General features: G+C 36.9%; 1 protein-coding gene across 1 annotated transcript; it reads left to right on the forward strand.

Moving 5' to 3' along the window:
• Positions 1–6200: 6200 nt before the first annotated feature.
• On the forward strand, positions 6201–7169 carry LOC116014687 (glycine-rich cell wall structural protein-like; the record flags this gene model as incomplete). Its single annotated transcript, XM_031254629.1, has 1 exon — positions 6201–7169. A coding segment is annotated over one exon (699 nt), but the record flags the coding sequence as incomplete, so codon positions are not given.
• Between the last annotated feature and the right edge of the window lie 10998 nt (positions 7170–18167).

An 18167-nucleotide genomic window follows, 5' to 3' on the forward strand; every position in this document is an offset into this window, starting at 1 on the left:
GAAGTTGATTAAATCCCACAAGTTCTTAAAAGGGTTATACGTTTATGCATTTTGACGATGTGCAGTAAGAATGATTGTGAGTGTGTAGGGATAATTAAATTTTAACTTTTAAGTAGGAGAATTATGTTTTTACCTATTTAATCACCTTTTTACATTATAATTTAGTGTAATTGTGTGAGTTGTGTATATATAACATGCTGGTTCAATTCATGTCCAATACAAGTTTGTATATAAATTAAGAATAAGGGTTAAATAGGCCATTGAACTACACACGAAATTGTAATTAGGTCATTGAACTCAAAAATAATGTAATTGGGTCTATGAACTATACAAATTCATGCAATTTAATTCAAAATGATTTGTTTTACCTGATCTTCCGGTTACCAATTTAAAAAATAATATTTTAAAATAATTTTAAATAAAATAATTAATTGCATGAATTTGTGTAGTTCAATTTGAATATATATATATATAGAAATCTGTTCAAATGTGACCGTGCCTTCCCGTGCGGTCGGTGCAGTTCACACCACTCAATGTTAGAAAATGCACCACTCAATGTTAGAAAACGCTCCACAATGAAAATATACAAAAACACCAAAAAACACACCACACACCCAACATAATGCAGCATAATTCCCTTGCCCCTAATGGTGCATTTGCTAACATTGTGTGGTTTATATTTGCATACCTAGTGGTGTATTTTTTGGTGATGCGTACTTAATGATACATATTTGTGTGGTGCATTTTCTAACATTAAATACTATATATTTGTATACATAGTGGTGCGGTCGCACTGACCGCACGTTAAGAGCTGACTACACCTGATTATGACTATATATATATAGGGAGGCCGAGGATGAATCAACTTATTATTCACAAGCTACATTATTTTACTACTTTCTCTAGTTGCATCTACGAGTTATTGCTCAATATAATACTCTTTCTCACCAAAATTATTTACTGCCTATTAATTCACATTTCCGGCACAATTTTAAATTTATAACAACAATAATAATAATAATAACAATAGTGGTAATATATATGTAGAGACCCGACCTTGACCAAGTGTCCAAGTACACCTTAAGCCATTTCATAGGGCCTTCAAACTTCAAAGTCACCATACCTTGGCTTGTAGAAGTAAAACTGTACGTAAAACCTATACATTACTCCTATTTCTAATGCCATTAGTCCCCATTACAAATTTGGAATTTGATAATTAATTAGTAATTCCGTTTCAAAACGCCAACGACTATGATTTGCGGCAAAGAGAGAGAAAACAAAAAGTGATAATTCAGATAATAAAAAAAAGTGTTTAAAGTTAAAATTGTTGACATTTTAATTATGTCCAAATATGTAGCGAAAGAAATTTAATGGATTGATTTTTATTACAACTGAAAATGTAATTTTGAAAAATGTTTAGTAGATAATTTACCATCTAAATGCAAATTGACGAAGAATGACTTTTGGTCGGACTGCGATGTGTGTCATGAGTAGACCCTAACTGTAGTAGGCACGCCATATTGATTTTTGCGAGAAATTATTTGAACTCCTGACCTCTCTTAGGCCAACCCCATTAGCAACTTTTGTTGAGATTTTGCAGTCCTAAAACCTTGAGCCTGGGAGTTTACAAATGGGAATTGGTTGTTTTATGGTGTTCTTTTCTCCTGCTAATTGGAGTTTTTAGCAGAGAATGGTGGGTCCCCTGTCAGAAAGAACTGCAATGCACCGTAATTCCTTTATTTATTTTTATTTTTAGTTTTTTGTTTTGTTTTTTGCTTTTATTTTTTTCCTCCACTTCATTTTCTCTTTCCTAATCACACTTACAAAAACTCCTCAAAAACCACACCCAAATTTAACTATTGAGGAAGGCCTTAAGGGACGAGAATGCACAACTACTCACACCAACCAAACTAATTATTGACAAATGTCACTTTTAAGTGAAATTTTAGATGTATTTTTTATTGAATATGTTATATTTTGATAAAAATTTAATAAATTTTTTTAAAATTTTATATCCGTAATGATATACGGAGTATAAAAGATTATCCAAATTGAATTATTATATACAACCCTTTATTAGTTTTGTTTTTTTTAAATAAAAAATTCTCTATTGTTATAAACGATTACATATTTACATGGCATGTATGTAGGTAAAGAATTAATATTATTTGAAGCTGCAACCCTACCGATGGATTTGTCAGTTGAATTCATCATATAATATATTAGAGTTGGTTATTCTGCATTTGAGACCAAATAATGAAATATTATGAATGCACAACCAAGTCCACCATTATTTCATTTGACTACATTTAACTTTACAACTCGATTGTACAGCAGAGCTACATTATTTCATTTCACTAACATTGACATTAATTCCCTAATTACCTCTAACCAGCATGGCTAAAGAGGGGCATAAATTAGAAGTGTTTAAAAAAAAAATACATAAAACACAAATGAGTCTCAATTTGGCAGGTCATACATGAATTTAAATTCCTTTGATTTGCAGGAAATTTCGTAATCGCTACTCAAAAATGTGCTTTGGGTAAAACTTGTTTTGTGACCCTGATCAGCAAATGACCACAATAATAATGTAAATCAACCCAAGTGGTCCATATAAATACAATTCAACAACGAGTTAAACTTGGAGCATTGTGGTTACTAAGTAAAAATTTACTGTAATTGAGGTTTAAAGTTTCCAACCCCTTACCTATGTCTCATGTACTTTAGTTATTAAGCCAAAAACCATTATCGCTCCAGTACATATTCATTTATTTACACATTCATTTTCTTTTTTTTTTTTTTTTTAATGAGAGGGGTTCTTGGTGATGGTGATTAAACGTGTCAACGACGTACGGTTCAATGTGATAATTTCATCTGTCAGATCACCGCAAATAAAGAGATCGCATGCACAACATAAGTCATGCGGCGAGGCCGGTTTTAACTAACTTGGTAACTACCGTCAATAATGGGTCAGCACTCCCTCAACATATATGTACCAATATTCATCATAGTGTCACGTTGCATACTGATACGTATGTTATCTCAGAAGTATCCACTTGAAATTAGAATAAATGAATTCAAGATAAAGAAGAAGATCAAAACAGCGTGATTATATTGGAATTGGATCAGAAATTGTGTGTGAGTGGGTTTTTTTTTTTTTCTGATTATAATACTTTTAGTTTATATGGATAAAAGTATTCCAGCAGATTAGTTTTAATATAGTAATAATATTATAATTTTTTTTTTTCTCTTCTCTCTCTCATCTATTTTGTTCAGATACTACATCTAGTATTTCTAAATTTCACCATTTAAAACTAATTTGAATCCTATTTAGATCGCGCTCACAAAGTTTGAATCTTACTCTGAAAAAGTTTAACATATAACTTTTTAAATTTAACACACTCTAATTTAATTCTTAAAGTGAGCTGTGAGCTAAGAGTGTCTTATTGATACCAAGATTTCAACTTGAGTCATAGTTAATTTAGTTTACCGAAACACAATTTTTAGATATATAATAAATTACATCAAGAACTCACATTGAAAAATAGAGAAAAACATATGAATTCAACCTTTTTATCGTGATTTGACTCATGTGCATTATGACCGGTTAAGTGATCTTAGCTGAGTGTAATTTTAAATTCTAAGCAAGAATTTATGGCAGTTTCACATTATGTGAGTGATATATAGTGTGGGTATTGATGAAAGGCCATTCTTGCGTAGCAGCCCGGCCAGCAACAAAAAATTAATTGTGGTTGCAAAAGTCAGAGGGAATATTAAATGAATTGGACGGAATTTAATTTACAATGTATTATGGATGCTTGATGTTGAATCGTACAACATACCAATCCAGCTGGAATGTATAGTAGTTGAAACAACAACCTCAAAGATAAATCATATCCTCCTAGGTAGTTAATTAATTAGGTAACCTCCACTCCAGCTTCTACATACCTGTGCGTATAATAACCAAAAATCCTACAATTACATGTTCCTATCTCATTTCTCAATAACGTAACTAATTATTCCAGCATAAAATTACAAAATATATTTCGGTTCATACAAGAACCATTACTTAAAATATAATCAATTACTAAAAATAAGGTTAAAAAGATGCAAGATCAGTTCATAACTACTACGAACTTTAAAATTAGAGTTTGTAATATTTATGAAATTTACTGCACCTGTTTTTTTCTTAATTTTAATCATTTTTTATCAGTTAGATCTATTGGATCGATAATTAGCATTTGCTTGCCGTTGTCATAGGAGGCACACCTATATATATAAAGAAAGATTTATGTGATAGAGAACATGCTCCCAGTAAAAAGTGAGAATTAATTTTATCAACCCATTTGGATAGATTAAGGATTGCAAATTCTTAAAAAAAACAAGGGAAAAATAGCATGGCCAATTTTATACATATTACAAATTAAACTTAAAATTTTACAATAATTATAAATTTGACCATATATATATATATATATATATATATATATATATATATATATATATATATATATTACTAGAGGTGGTTGTTCTCATTTGAACTTACCTCTATACATATGTATTTATGTTCAACTTTTAGTTAAAATATTCTTTGGGAGACTAGCATCGTCTCCGATATATGGGAGACTCATCTCCCATATCAAAGGCTTCTTTCACAAAAGGGTTTAGGTCTAATTGTATTTTCATGTGTAAGTTAATGATTATTTGACTATTTTTGCCTTTATTAATGTCAAATATAAAGTTGAATTTTGGTCAACTTAATTATACCATCCAACCTAAAATGCAAAAACCTTAGTTAAATCAAAGGATTATCATAAATATATCTAGCACTAATTCCATTATTTACAATTATTTTCTTAAATGCAAAGCATGAGAAAACCAACTTTATGAACCACTCCGATCCAGACACGTCAAAGCTAATAATAATTTGCCGCATCAATAAATTTATTTGTTACAACTACAATGTACGGACTGGAGTAAGTCCCTACACTCAAATCTAAAAAAAATCATTAATAAATTTCGGTGAATTGGAAAAAATGCATATATATATATATAGAGTATTATTTACTCTGTTTCAATGTAGTATTTATCGAGAGAGTCACAACCGCTTGACTACAAGATTTTTGACAAATGCCTATATATTTAGTTTTATAAGTACGAAAGCTAATTGAGAGATGTGTTCAATCTTAATTTAAAGTTTAAAGTATTATTTCAACATGTTCCTCACGTGCCCAAGTCGCTTACATACGTTTTTTTATAGGCTTCAAATAGTAATTATTGTTTGTACTCAGTGACAAATTGGCAACGCCATTTTTAACCTTGAATATTAATTTTAAATGATAAAAATAATATCATATGTTAATGAAATTATATCACACTAGAGACTAAAAGTGCAATATTATGAACAATTAATGTACTAACTTTGTTCAAATTAATTTACATGGACTAAATTTTTAAAAGTGAATAATTCAAGAACCAAAAGCGCCAAAAAGTGCCATTTTTCCTTATATAAATAAAAAAATAATTTTACATTCATTATTTACAAAATTTCACTCTTTTTTTCCTAAACCATTAACTATTTTGTAAAATATTTTAAATATCAGTATATAAAACCATATAACTTATTGTTAACCCATCAAAATATCGCAAATTATATTGTGGACCATGGACCATGGTCATGGCTGATACTGTAGTTGTGTTGAACAGATATTGCAGTTATGTTGAAAAGATATTGCAGTTGTGTTGAAAGGAAACTGTAGTTACGCAGAACAGAGGTCGTTCATCTGTTCAACACAACTGCAGTATCCGTTCAACACAACTGCAGTTTCAGACGGATGAAACGACCTCTGTTCCGTGCAACTGCAGTTTTCTTTCAACACAACTACAGTATCCGTTCAACATAACTGCAGTATTCGTTCAAAACAACTGCAGTATCAGTCATGCCCCAAAATATATTCTAGGGCTCTTTATGCGAACTTTAAATAAAACAAAGGCTCATAATTGATGAAAAGGCAATCAACCTCTTGAGGTATTGATGATGTGACAAACTGGTAGAGAAGTTGAGCCATTTCTATTTAATGCTATCAAACTGTAAGAGTATACTCATAGCTTTATATAAAGGCCTATACCCTTTAAAGAAGTTCGCCGGACGCAGTGATCGGAAAGTTGATCGAAGCCAATTCTGATCTGATCTGATCTGATCTGATCATTCCGTCAAGATGATGATGAGAGTGGGAGTGTTAGCGGCGGCATTGCTTTGCTTTAATGCCATTGTGGGGAGAGTGGTTGTTGCTAGAAATTTGGGAGTTGAGGATTCCAAGTTCTTTTGGAGTGGTAATAATGGCGGCGGAATAGGCGGTGGGTTTGGGGGAGGAGTCAGCGGCGGCGGCGGCGGGGGGTTTGGTGTTGGCGGAGGAGTAAGCGGCGGAGTAGGCGGCAAGGGTGGGGGGATTGGAGGCGGAATAGGCGGTGGGTTTGGGAAAGGCGGTGGCGGAGGAGAAGGAGGCGGTGGCATTGGAAGCGGAGAAAATGGCGGTGGAGATATAGGAGGCGGCGCCGGGGGAGGGTTAGGAAAGGGCGGCGGCATTGGTGGGGAAATAGGTAAAGGCGGCGGGATAGGCGGTGGATTTGGAGGAGGATTTGGTAAAGGCGGCATGTTGAGTGGCGGTGTAGGGGGGAGTGTAGGGTGGGGTATACATAAAGGCGGCGGCGGAATTGGTGGTGGATTTGGCGGAGGAATCGGAGGGAGTATTAGCAAAGGCGGCGGCGGAGAATTTGGAGGAGGAGCTAGCGGCGGCATTGGCGGCGGAGTCGGTGGAGGTTTTGGCGGTGGAATGGGAGGCGGCGGCGGCGGCGGTTGGCTCGGAGCTGAAGATAGTAATACGTTTGGGCATCACTAAAATTTTCTATCGGTCGTCGGTGCATGCATGGATCGGATGAAGCCACGCACGTAGAATGCATGGCAACTTTTACTTACCACAATCACAAGCAAATTTACCATTTATTGTCAGTTAATTTTCTAATTTGTTACCATAAATGAAATGAAAAGTCTTTTCATGTTAGTCAGTCTATCATTCCCCAGTCCGCTTTTTTTCTGTGTGTGTTTGTTTGTTTAGTTAGGAGTATAAGTCAATTATAATTATTTCAATAAAAGTTATATTTTTCTCGTACTTTTACTGTTATGTTTTAATATAGCGGTGTTAGTATGATTAAAGTAGTTTTTACTATTTTAATACGGAGTACTTATTTTACCATATTGAAAAGTATAATATCATATAAGAGAGTGTAATTTAGAATTACTTCAATTTAAAGTTTAAATTTTTTAAAAATAAAATGCATCAACTTCAATTGGATGTTGCTGACTTGCTGGTGCTTAAACACGTAGGCACAATTTTGATTTAGCAAAAATTGCACACATGACTTTTTGGCTGGTTATTGAAAATTTCTAATCAACCAATTTTACACCCAATTTATAAATCCCTACCTTAACTAAAAGTTATACAAAAGGCAATGCTTTTAAAAAAAAAATGCAAAAGGATCAATTCATTAATTAAATAAAAGTAATTAAAGTGCATTAAACAAAGCAAGAAAAGGAATAGAACTCAATTCCATACCATCTGACGAAGAATTCCCTTGCAATAAGTGGACCACTACTTGTTTCACAAATCGATTTACAAAATGAGAAGTTAAGTTAACAAATAAAACTAGTTTCTTAGCTTGTTCCTTAATGTCATCCATCAACAGACCAAAAGTGGAATTCATGGTAGTATACCAATGAGAGCATCCATTTCAACTTGCACTTTGTTAATGTTCAAATAACTAGCTCAGAGCTTTTCTAAACCGTACCCCATAGCCCAACTTCTCTAGCTTGGTAAGTCCCTTACCATGGAACACCATTAATTAGCATCAACAAAATCGATCGACAACTAAATTTCTGATTATAAACTCAAATCCCGACATGGGATTTAATTTGTATAATCAATTGCAGCGTCCACATTCACTTTTATGAAGTCTTCGGGAGGAGTAGATCATTTTTCATTTTGTTGATCGATGATTTCTCATATGTGGGAGAGCTTTGTTAGGTTTGGCCCTTCTCCAATTGTTTAAAAAGAGAGAGCCCAATTGACAATGCTACAATATGATGGGTTGTAATATTATTCCAAATTGTGTTATTTCTAACCTCCCATATTCCCCAACAAATCATTACCAAGGAGCAACAATATCAGAAACCCATTTAGTGAAAGTATAGACTAGCATAGAGAAGATACCCCCAAAACCCAGTGGGGTAGCTCAAGTGGCAAGTGAGCTAGCTCTCTTTGTGGGGAGGAATTTCGGGAGAACCCGGGTTCAATTCGCCTCCCGGAGCGAACGTGGGTGGACCCCGGACCGTTAAACGGACGGAGAGAAAGACCCTGTAAATTTACCAAAAAAAAAAAAGAGAAGATACCCCCAAAAAGATTTCAGTAACTTCTCGCCAACCCACAATCCACAAAGAGATGGAAACTTTATTCAAGTTTAATATTTCATAAGTGACACATAGTGGGGCAAGGCACACGCTTAATCTCCACTCATCCTGTAAGTCAAGCACGCTTCGTTTAATCACTGAATTTTTTGGTTATCTGATTGTCATATTTTTCTTAAAACTAATTAATGATAGTTAAGTGGATGATCGCTATCAAAAATAGTGATGAAGTATTACGAGAGAAGAGTTGTCGTATCCGTAGGGATTGACACTATGGAATGTACTTGTGTGACTATCAAACTTCTAGGCTCTAAAGTCTTGAACCCATAAGAATAAAAGCACACTCATATATAAACATGGATAAATACATTAATGCAAATTAAAACACTTAAAATATGAACTAAACACAATAAGGAAAGAATGGTTCAAAGTTAGGGGATATCACCTTCTAGATGCTACAATAGCCTATGGGGAAATGGGGTTAATAGGAGTCAAACTCAATCTTGGGTTCCAAGATTGCCAACACCAACTCGGTATACTAACACGCCATTCTCGTGATCTAATGTTAGACCAAATCGAAATCCCACTCTTGTGACGCTATAAATCCCCCTCATTAGGCTCAAGCAATCTTGACCTTTAACATTCCCTACTCTCGTAAGTGAACTCAAGGTTGTGAGATGGGTCTAGAGAGAAATAACGGTTGAGAGATGAGTCTAGGGGTATGCTAACCCGTGGGCTCCTTGCTCGAACGGTTGCCAAATCTCATACTAGAAATGCATTGACAAAGTGTGCACAAACTCATCAACACAAGAACACAAAACATCTCACTAAAACAAGAACCTTAGATTGGATTTTACCCATATTATGCAATAATCACAAGAATAGCATCAAGATAGGCAATACAACCCTAATCTATGCCTCTAAACAAACTACTCACACATAGGAAACATAAATATAAGAAAAACACAAGCAAATAGCATAAACATTGCACAATAAAGAGATAAATGAAAAATAAAACTTATCTATTGAAATGTGTATGAAAATAATGAATCCAAGCTTCACATACATTCGAGACTCAAGCTTCAAATACACAAAGAAAATTAAATTTAAGCTTAATCTATCCTGAAATATTAATAGGAAAACAAAGGAAAACAAGCTCAACCACCTAGAGTTCGAGTAGGGGCAAAAACATAATATAAAGGAGTGAAACCGCACTTAAACATCTTTAATTTAATTTTCTTTCCCTTATTCTCTTTCTTTTCCTTCTTCGACATTTTTTCTTCTATGAGAGATAAGAGATTTCTTCCAGATTGATGAGATCAAAGAGATTTCTTCCATATTGATGAGATCACTATATTAATAGACTCCAACTACCTCTTCATCGTACTCATCAGTCACAATATTTATAAGAATTTGAAGTTTAATGCATTACTCTTATTTGATAAAAGAGTCAAAATTTTTGTTTATCAAAACAGTGAATTGAAGCAAGCTTATAAAAGTAGAGATGTTCTTCTTTTTCAAGTTTTTTTTTTTTTTTTAATTTTAAAAATCCACTTTGATTTCTATTTTCGAAATTTATAAATAACTATATTCCCTATTTTTCTTCAATTTTCTATGTTTATAACAAATAAAAAATTAATGAAATACATTTATAATTTTATATCACCAAAAACACACGTTATAACTGGGTATCCAAGATCTGACGGAATCCAAAGTTATCGTCACCTAAAAGAAATATATATTTTATAAAATTAGTTAATATCACATCCAAAATCTAATCTGACGGAATCCAATGTGGACTTTGGGAAAAAAATATATTTATATTTAGGTTGGTGTCACATAAAGCACACGTGAACAAAAACCATAATCATTTTGATAATTTTCAATGTCAATTCATATTAATAGGCCCAATTGGAAATGCATAAACGCTAAAAATTTTGACAGAATTAATTAATAATTATACCATGAACCTGGGTTCACTTATAAAGTGGATCCGTCACAATTTACATATTGAATGCTAACAATTTAAATTGTAAATATTTAATTACGAACATTTAATATATAAATTACAAAAATCAATAATTGAGTAATGCTACACACTTCATTTAAAGTTTTTCCTTTTAGGGTGTGTTTGGAAAGCAGGAAAATGATTTCTGAAAAATGTTTTCTGGAAAATGAGTCATTTTCCAGAAATCATTTTCCTTTCTTGTGTTTGGCTGCAGAGCAGAAAACTATGTTTGTGTGTTTGGTTCATTTTTCGAAAAATAGGTCGGCAAAAGATGAGAATTGTATAATAATCAATCTATACAATCCAAAATGTAAAATAATCACCATAATAATATCATAATTGTCACAAATTATTCATTTATAACAAAAAAATTACAACAAATTAACAATATTAATATCTCAAAAAACATAACTAAAAAATATAAAAAAATAAAAATAAAAACAAAAAACAAAAAAAAAACCCCAAATTTGGGGGTTGGCAAACCAGTCCGTGGACTGGCTTGCGAAACTAGTCCAGGTTTCCGTCTAGACTGGTTTGCGAAACCAGTCCGTCGGACTAGTTTGCGCCAGTCCGTCGAACTGGTTTTCGAAACCAGTCACAGACCGTCGGAGATGCGCAGAGGAGAGGACCGTCGGAGATGTGCCGTGGAGAAGCCAAAGAAGAAGAAAAGGAGAGCTGGAGCCTAGAAGCCAAGCAGAGGAGACGGAGAGGAGAAACTGTGAAGAGTTTGGAAAATGACTTCCCCAAAAAAAAGGGGAAGTCATTTTCCCCCAAATGACCCTCATTTTCCATTGACCATTGTGTTGTTTTCCTTTGACCCTATTTTCCTTGGTCTTCCCAAACACCAAAAACCTGAAAAATGATTTCCAGAAACACTCTTAATTCGATCGCCTCCATCACCCCCTGACATAGTATCATCCAACACATAGTATATTAGAGATAATTTTAGGATTGATCCTCTACTATTTATATTTATCAATGCTTATTATCCACATTCAATTGGATTATAAATTGTTTAGTGATTATTGACATTTACCAGTTTTCATCATTGACTTTCAATTTGATTATAAATGATCCATTGATTATTGATTTTGTTTCAAATTTGATCCTCCAGTTAAATATCTATTAGTAAATATTAAATTTAATATATTGTGTTCATCATTAGTGGGAATGTGAAGAACCAAAATTTTACATTATTAGTACCCTTAAATTTAATAATTACTAAATGGATATTTAATTGGATGGCCAAATTTGGAAGAAAAACCAATAGTCAATGTACCATTTATGGTCAAATTAAAAATCAACGATGAAAATTATTAAATGTCAATAGTCAATAGTCAATGGACTATTTATGGTCCAATTAAAAATCAGTAATTAAATTTTTTTTTTTTAAATTTTGAAGGGGGAAACCCAAGTGTTCTACAAGATACTAGCAGGGGTTATACATTAGTCTCCAATAGGGGAAACCTGCATAGTCAAACTCTAATAAGCTGATAATATCGTCGGGAGGATTCCAGAGGATATACATTCCTCTCGGATAGGTTCGGGCCAAGCTGGCCATGTAGTCTGCTGGGGCATTTGATTCTCGTGGTATGGCGTTGATGCTCCAGTTCTCTAGTTGTCTTAATTCTTTTCTACAGGCTCTGCTCCAGTTCTCTAGTTGTCTTAATTCTTTTCTACAGGCTCTTATAATGTTGCAGACTACCTTCTCTGTGGACTGTGCTCCATTCATTATGTCAACTAGCTCCTTGGAATCACCCTCTAGAATAACTCTCTTGAGACCCATATGCGATGCGAGTTGTATGCTCCTAAGTAATGCCCAAGCCTCAGCTTGCAGTGGGGGGCACGCTCCGATGTTGCATGTGAATCCTCCTTTCCAATCCCCATGATGGTCTCTGACGACACCCCTGCAGGTCGCTTTGCCTGATGTTGGATTCACTGATCCATCAAAGTTGATTTTGATTACATCTATTTCTGGCTTGGACCAGCTAATCATCTCCCACTTATATGAGTGGATTTGAGTCAGTTGGTTAGGACCTTTCTCAAATGCTGTGGTTATCTCCTCTGCATGGGATCTAATCCATGCTATCTTGGAAAACAGTGAGTGAGAGGATTTCTTGAAGATAAGCTCGTTCCTCCACTTCCAAATCCACCATATTGACAGGGAGAAGAGGGTACTGTCGTTCTCTGGTCTGTGGCGATTACACCTGCTAGTGATTCCTCAGTCCAGCCAATCCTTGAAGTTTAGATCCTTTGAATTTTCATGGAATGAGGGTAGTAAGTTGGACCATACTCTTTCGGCCACAGGGCATTTGCGCAATACATGATCAATATCCTCTACTTTGTCTCTGCATATGCTGCAGTTACTGTCTGTTGTCATTCTTCTCCTTGCCCTTACGCTATTCGTCAAGATCTTCTCATGTCGGGCTAACCATAGGAAGGTTTTAATTCTGCTGGGTAGTCTTAACTTCCAAATGGCATTCCATTTGGCTGTGTCGGATGTGTGGGGATGATCACAAGCTATGTCGTAGGCTGAACTTACTGAAAAATCATTTGCGGCTTCATGTCTCCAGACTAACGTGTCTTCTGTTACTGCTTCACTGTCAACTATAATAGCAGCAATTTCATCTAGGGTTTCAATCGGGAGGAGTTGATGGAATTGCTCCCAGTTCCAACCCGAGTTCCTATTCCAATAGGAGTCGACCGTTCTATAGCGGTCTGGGAGGTGAACGATTGAGTTAGCCTTTTCTATAAGTGGGCAGTGCCCAACCCATCTGTCTCCCCAGAACAAGGTACTCGATCCATTTCTTATCAGCTTTGCGCTTCCTTTCTTTAGAATTGGAATTGTCCTTAGAATTCCTTTCCATACATTGGACATGCCTGCTTTTGGTCCCTAAGTATCAAGATCTGTAGAAGGAATAGAATACTTGGATTTTAATACCTGAACCCAGAGCGCTTCTTCATTTTGTAGAAGGCGCCACCCTAGTTTGGCTAAGAAGGCCTCATTCATCTTGTCTAATCGTCGGAGCCCAAGTCCTCCCTCCGACTTATTCCTGGTTACTGTATCCCAGTTTATTAGATGAGTCTTTCTTGCACCTGGTGAGCTACCCCACAAAAAGCTTCTTATTTGTTGCTCCATTGCTTTGGTTACTTCAATTGGTAAGACAGTCGTCTGCATGGAGTAGTAGGGGATGGCAGACATGACCGCTTGGGCGAGGACCAGTCTTCCCGCTAACGGAAGTGTTTTCGATTTCCAACCTGCGAGTCTGTTTTGCATTCTCTCGATAAGCCCCGCCAAAGAATCCTTCTTTAGTCTTCCGTGAATTGAGGGGATGCCCAAGTATTTCCCCATATCATCTACCTTCGGAATTCCTGTTAGCTGTGACAGTTCTTGTTGTAAGTCCGCTTGTGTATTCTTGGAAAAGAACAAGGATGACTTCTGGATGTTGATACTTTGGCCTGAGAAATCACAGAACCTCGTTAGACAATTCATCATTTCTCCAGCTTGCTCCTTGGTTGCTTCATCGAACAGCACCATATCGTCTGCAAAGAAAAGATGAGAAAGTTTACGTCCTTGTCTCGTTATGTTTATTCCTTTTCATCTCCCTGCATTAACAGAATCAAGTATTAGATGACTAAGTCTTTCAACGCATAAGACAAATAGTAAAGGTGAGATGGGATCTCCCTGTCTTATTCCTTTCTTCGGTTTGAACCAATCTGATTGTTGTCCATTCCAGTTAATTGCCAGTCTGGATGTTGTGACGCACTCCATGATGTTTCTTCTCCAGTCAGTGTTTAGCCCAATATCTGAGAGTGAGTCCTCAATAAAACTCCAGGATAGTTTGTCGTATGCCTTTTCCAAATCAATCTTCATTATCATCCACCCGACTGGACCTTTTTTGGCTCGCATTGAGTTTAGGATTTCCTGAAACACTATGATATTATCCCCAATCTGCCTCCCTGGTACGAAGCTTGTTTGATGTTGACCAACTAATTCTTTGGAGGTATCTCTTAGCTGGTTCGCCATTGCTTTCGTTACCACTTTATAAGACACATTGCATAGGCCAATTGGCCGAAGTTGTTTGACAGACTCCGGAGTTGAAGCCTTAGGTATGAGATATAGGATTGTGTCGTTGGTTCCTTGGGGAAATTTACCTGTTGCTAAGAAATCTAGAACGAACGTTACCAGATCCTTTCCCACTGTGTTCCATGCTTTCTAGTAAAAACCCGCAGTGAAGCCATCCGGGCCGGGGGCTTTACACGGCTCCATATCGAAGAGGGCTTGTTTGATCTCTTCTGGTTCAAAAGGTCGATTGATTTCTCGCCACTTGTTTTCTGATATCCTGGGGAAGTGACCATGAATAAAAGGATGTGTGCTGTTATTGCGAGCCTCGGAGAACAAGTTGATGAAGTAGTCCCGGATGTGACTCCTTATCTCAGAATCTTCATTCTGCCAAACTCCATATTCATTCTGAATTCGGTCGATTTTGGAGCGGCTGTTGTTAACCGAAGTGGCTAAATGGTAGTATCATGTATTCCGTTCGCCCGAGACAATCCATTGCTCTCGTGATCTTTGGTACCAGATTAATTCCTCTTGGGATAGAGTCTCGTCCAGTTCCTTTCTCAACTTCCTTTCAAGCTTGAGTAGGTTAGAGTTTGCTTGCACATTGATACAATTTTGAACACCTCTGATCCTTGCTAAAAGCTTCTTCTTTCTTTGAAAAACATTTCCAAAAGTACTGATGTTCCATGCCTGTAATGCGTCTGCTGTTAACTGCTTGTTGGTCTCTAAGTCCCTGTCCGGGTTCCATGTTTGCTGGATGCAATTCAGAAAATCCCTATGTGTAGTCCATGCTATGTTGAACCTGAATCTTTTGTTAGTACTTGTCGTGGGTCGAGGATTAGTTGAAATCAACAAGGGAGAATGGTCGGAGTTAATGATAGGGAGGTGCTCCACTATGGCCTCCAGAAATCTTAACCTCCATGCTGCGTTGCTTAAGGCCCGATCCAGTCTTGCGCCTTTGAGAGTCATAGTACTGGTCCCTCTTAGCCATGTGAAGGTGGAACCTTTAAAACCCAGATCTATCAGCCCTTCCCGAAAAATCCAATTTCTAAAGTCTGTGCATCTTGTAGAATTGAATTGGTCTTTGTTGGTCACTTCATCGATGTTGATAACCGAGTTAAAGTCTCCGCATGCAAGCCATTGTGCTGTGGGATTGAGATCCTGAAAAGAAAGGTCAGAGAAGAGATATTTACGCAAATATGGATTTGGACTGCCATATACCACTGATAGAACCCAGGGGGGTGTATTGTTCTCCTCCACCTGAAGATTTATATATTGTGGGTGAGTGTTTAATACTACCACTTTGAGTGGTAGTCTCCAAAAGACCCAATACCTCCTGAGAATCCTACTGCTTCTACCCTGATCCATTCATCAAAACCAAAACTAAAGCAAATTGAGTTAGCTTGATTACCCGAAACTTTAGGTTCGAGTAGGCAGACAATATTGGGAGAATGATCTCTACAAAACATTTTTAGGGTGCGTCCAAAAGCTTTGGACGCTGCACCCTGGCAATTCCATATTAGTGCTATCATAAAAACATGACAAAACAACAAAAAAGTGCACAGGTGCACCAAAAGCTCACAGATCAGGACCCTCCTGGTCCAAATGGCCACATTGGCCAGTGTCGTCGATCATATCTGCATCAGTTTCCATTTGATTAGTGGCAAATCCCGTTGCAAGATTAGGTGGTTCGCCCAGAATATCATAGTCTTCTTCAGCTCTGTGTGACGACTCCGGGACATCATGGTGGTGATGAACAACCGTGCTTGTGACTTGTTTTCCGCTTTTAGATCCTCTGACCACGGTATGCTCCTGTTCTGCTGCTGCGCGCCTCGGAGCCCCTCCTCTTCCATTCCAGCCACCATATGCTCCTCGACCAAATGGTTGGGGATGATAACTTTGTTGTGAACGATTATTTGGTCTCCTCTCCATTTGGGTCTGGGGGTGATTGTTCGTCCTAATGTTCGGCAGATTTCTCAATGGGTTGAAGTCGGCTGATGGCGGCGGATCGCTCTCTTGGATCGGGCCAGCGTCCGGGTCGATAAGTTGCTCAAGAGCCGCATACCGAGAGCTGGTTTCTATATTCCCTGTATTAGTGTTGAACTGTTGAGGTTGGGTTCTCCCCCTGTCGAAAGTACCTTGATTTTGGTAACCAGTTCTTCTCTGGCCCTTTCTTTCTTTTCTTGTAGCAAGCATCCATGATCCATAATCTTCCTTGTAATCTGGAGCCTGTGTCTGCATTCTTCGAGCCTTCGGTTGCGCTTCCTTCGCCTGTTGGTCCTTCTCTTGGTCATCCTTTGGAGACTGTTGAACTCCACTGTCCATTGAAGAGTTCTTTTCCTCCTCACACTGTCCCTGTTTGTGGCCATAGATGCCACATTTGAAGCAAACCATGTGGATCCCTTCGTATTCAATCGGCATTACCTCTTCAGCCAAAGTGAATTTCGACAGCATTCGTTTAGTCATATCCAATTCAACGCATATTCTTGCGAATTTTCCTTTCGAGGCCAAGCTTGTCGTATTATCTACTTTGACCGGACGACCCACTTCTCTGCCTATCTTCATCAAGAATTCTTCGTCGAAGTACTCGATAGGGATCGACGGGAACCTTAACCAGACTAAAAGTTTATCTAGTTTGCTCTTTCTTGGAATAAAGTTCGGTACCCACTCTTGCACCGTTAGATAGTGATCTAATATGATCCAGGGCCCTTCGTATTTCGCAAATTCGTAATCTCGCATGGATTCGAATTTGGCTAGATAGAAATCTTGATCTAGGGCAATAAGGTCGAAATTTGAGTCTGGACGCCACATCCTCTGTAATCTGTTCAGCAAGAAGGAGTAACTTACCTTCCTTCCCAGGAGTCTAATTATTAGGGTTCGTCTCCAAGGGCGGCGAAGTCGTTCCTTTTCCTCTTTTGTGACTCGGATAATCGGGCAATTCGGATCCACCCTTTCGTCGCCCATATCTTCGTCCTCTGAAACATCTTCTTTCTCAAAGGGATTTTTAGCTTCCTTCTTGCCCCAGGCCGTATTAGGGGTTTCAACTGGCGTACGCCATTGGGCGGAGTCCGGAGATTTCAATCCAGCGAATAGCGCCGAATCTTGACTGGTTTCTGCAATTGGTGGTTGGCCGGGGGGTTCCTTGCTATCTCTGGGCCGCTTCGTCTTCTTAGTACTGCGTTGAAGCAAATCTTCGTCTTCCGGCGACCGAGCGGTCGCCACCGGCGAACCCTTCTCTGGGAGAGAGTTCGTCTCCATCTCCGAATAGCTTTCAGTAATTAAATTTGATAAATGTCAATAAGTAAGGGATCATTCATGAAATTAAGTCTAGTATATTATTAAAGAATATTGAAACACTCTTAACTTGTGGGCTATTATGCAAGATAGGGTTTAGACTATTCTTATTATTTTAATACTCTATCACTATTAAAAGTTCCACACGATCAGTTCTGCAATTCCTTCACTATTCTATCTACATGTCTGCAACTCAAACTCACTTTTAAAAGTGAGCCAAATTTTACATCTCATTAAAAAATTATTATCTTTTATCAATAAATATCATTTTTTCTTCACAATTAGTCTTTTATATCAATATAGTAATTACATTCAAATATTAAAAATAACAAAAATCAAAT

This window comes from Ipomoea triloba, chromosome 4, assembly GCF_003576645.1.
Source record: "Ipomoea triloba cultivar NCNSP0323 chromosome 4, ASM357664v1".
NCBI lineage: Eukaryota > Viridiplantae > Streptophyta > Magnoliopsida > Solanales > Convolvulaceae > Ipomoea > Ipomoea triloba.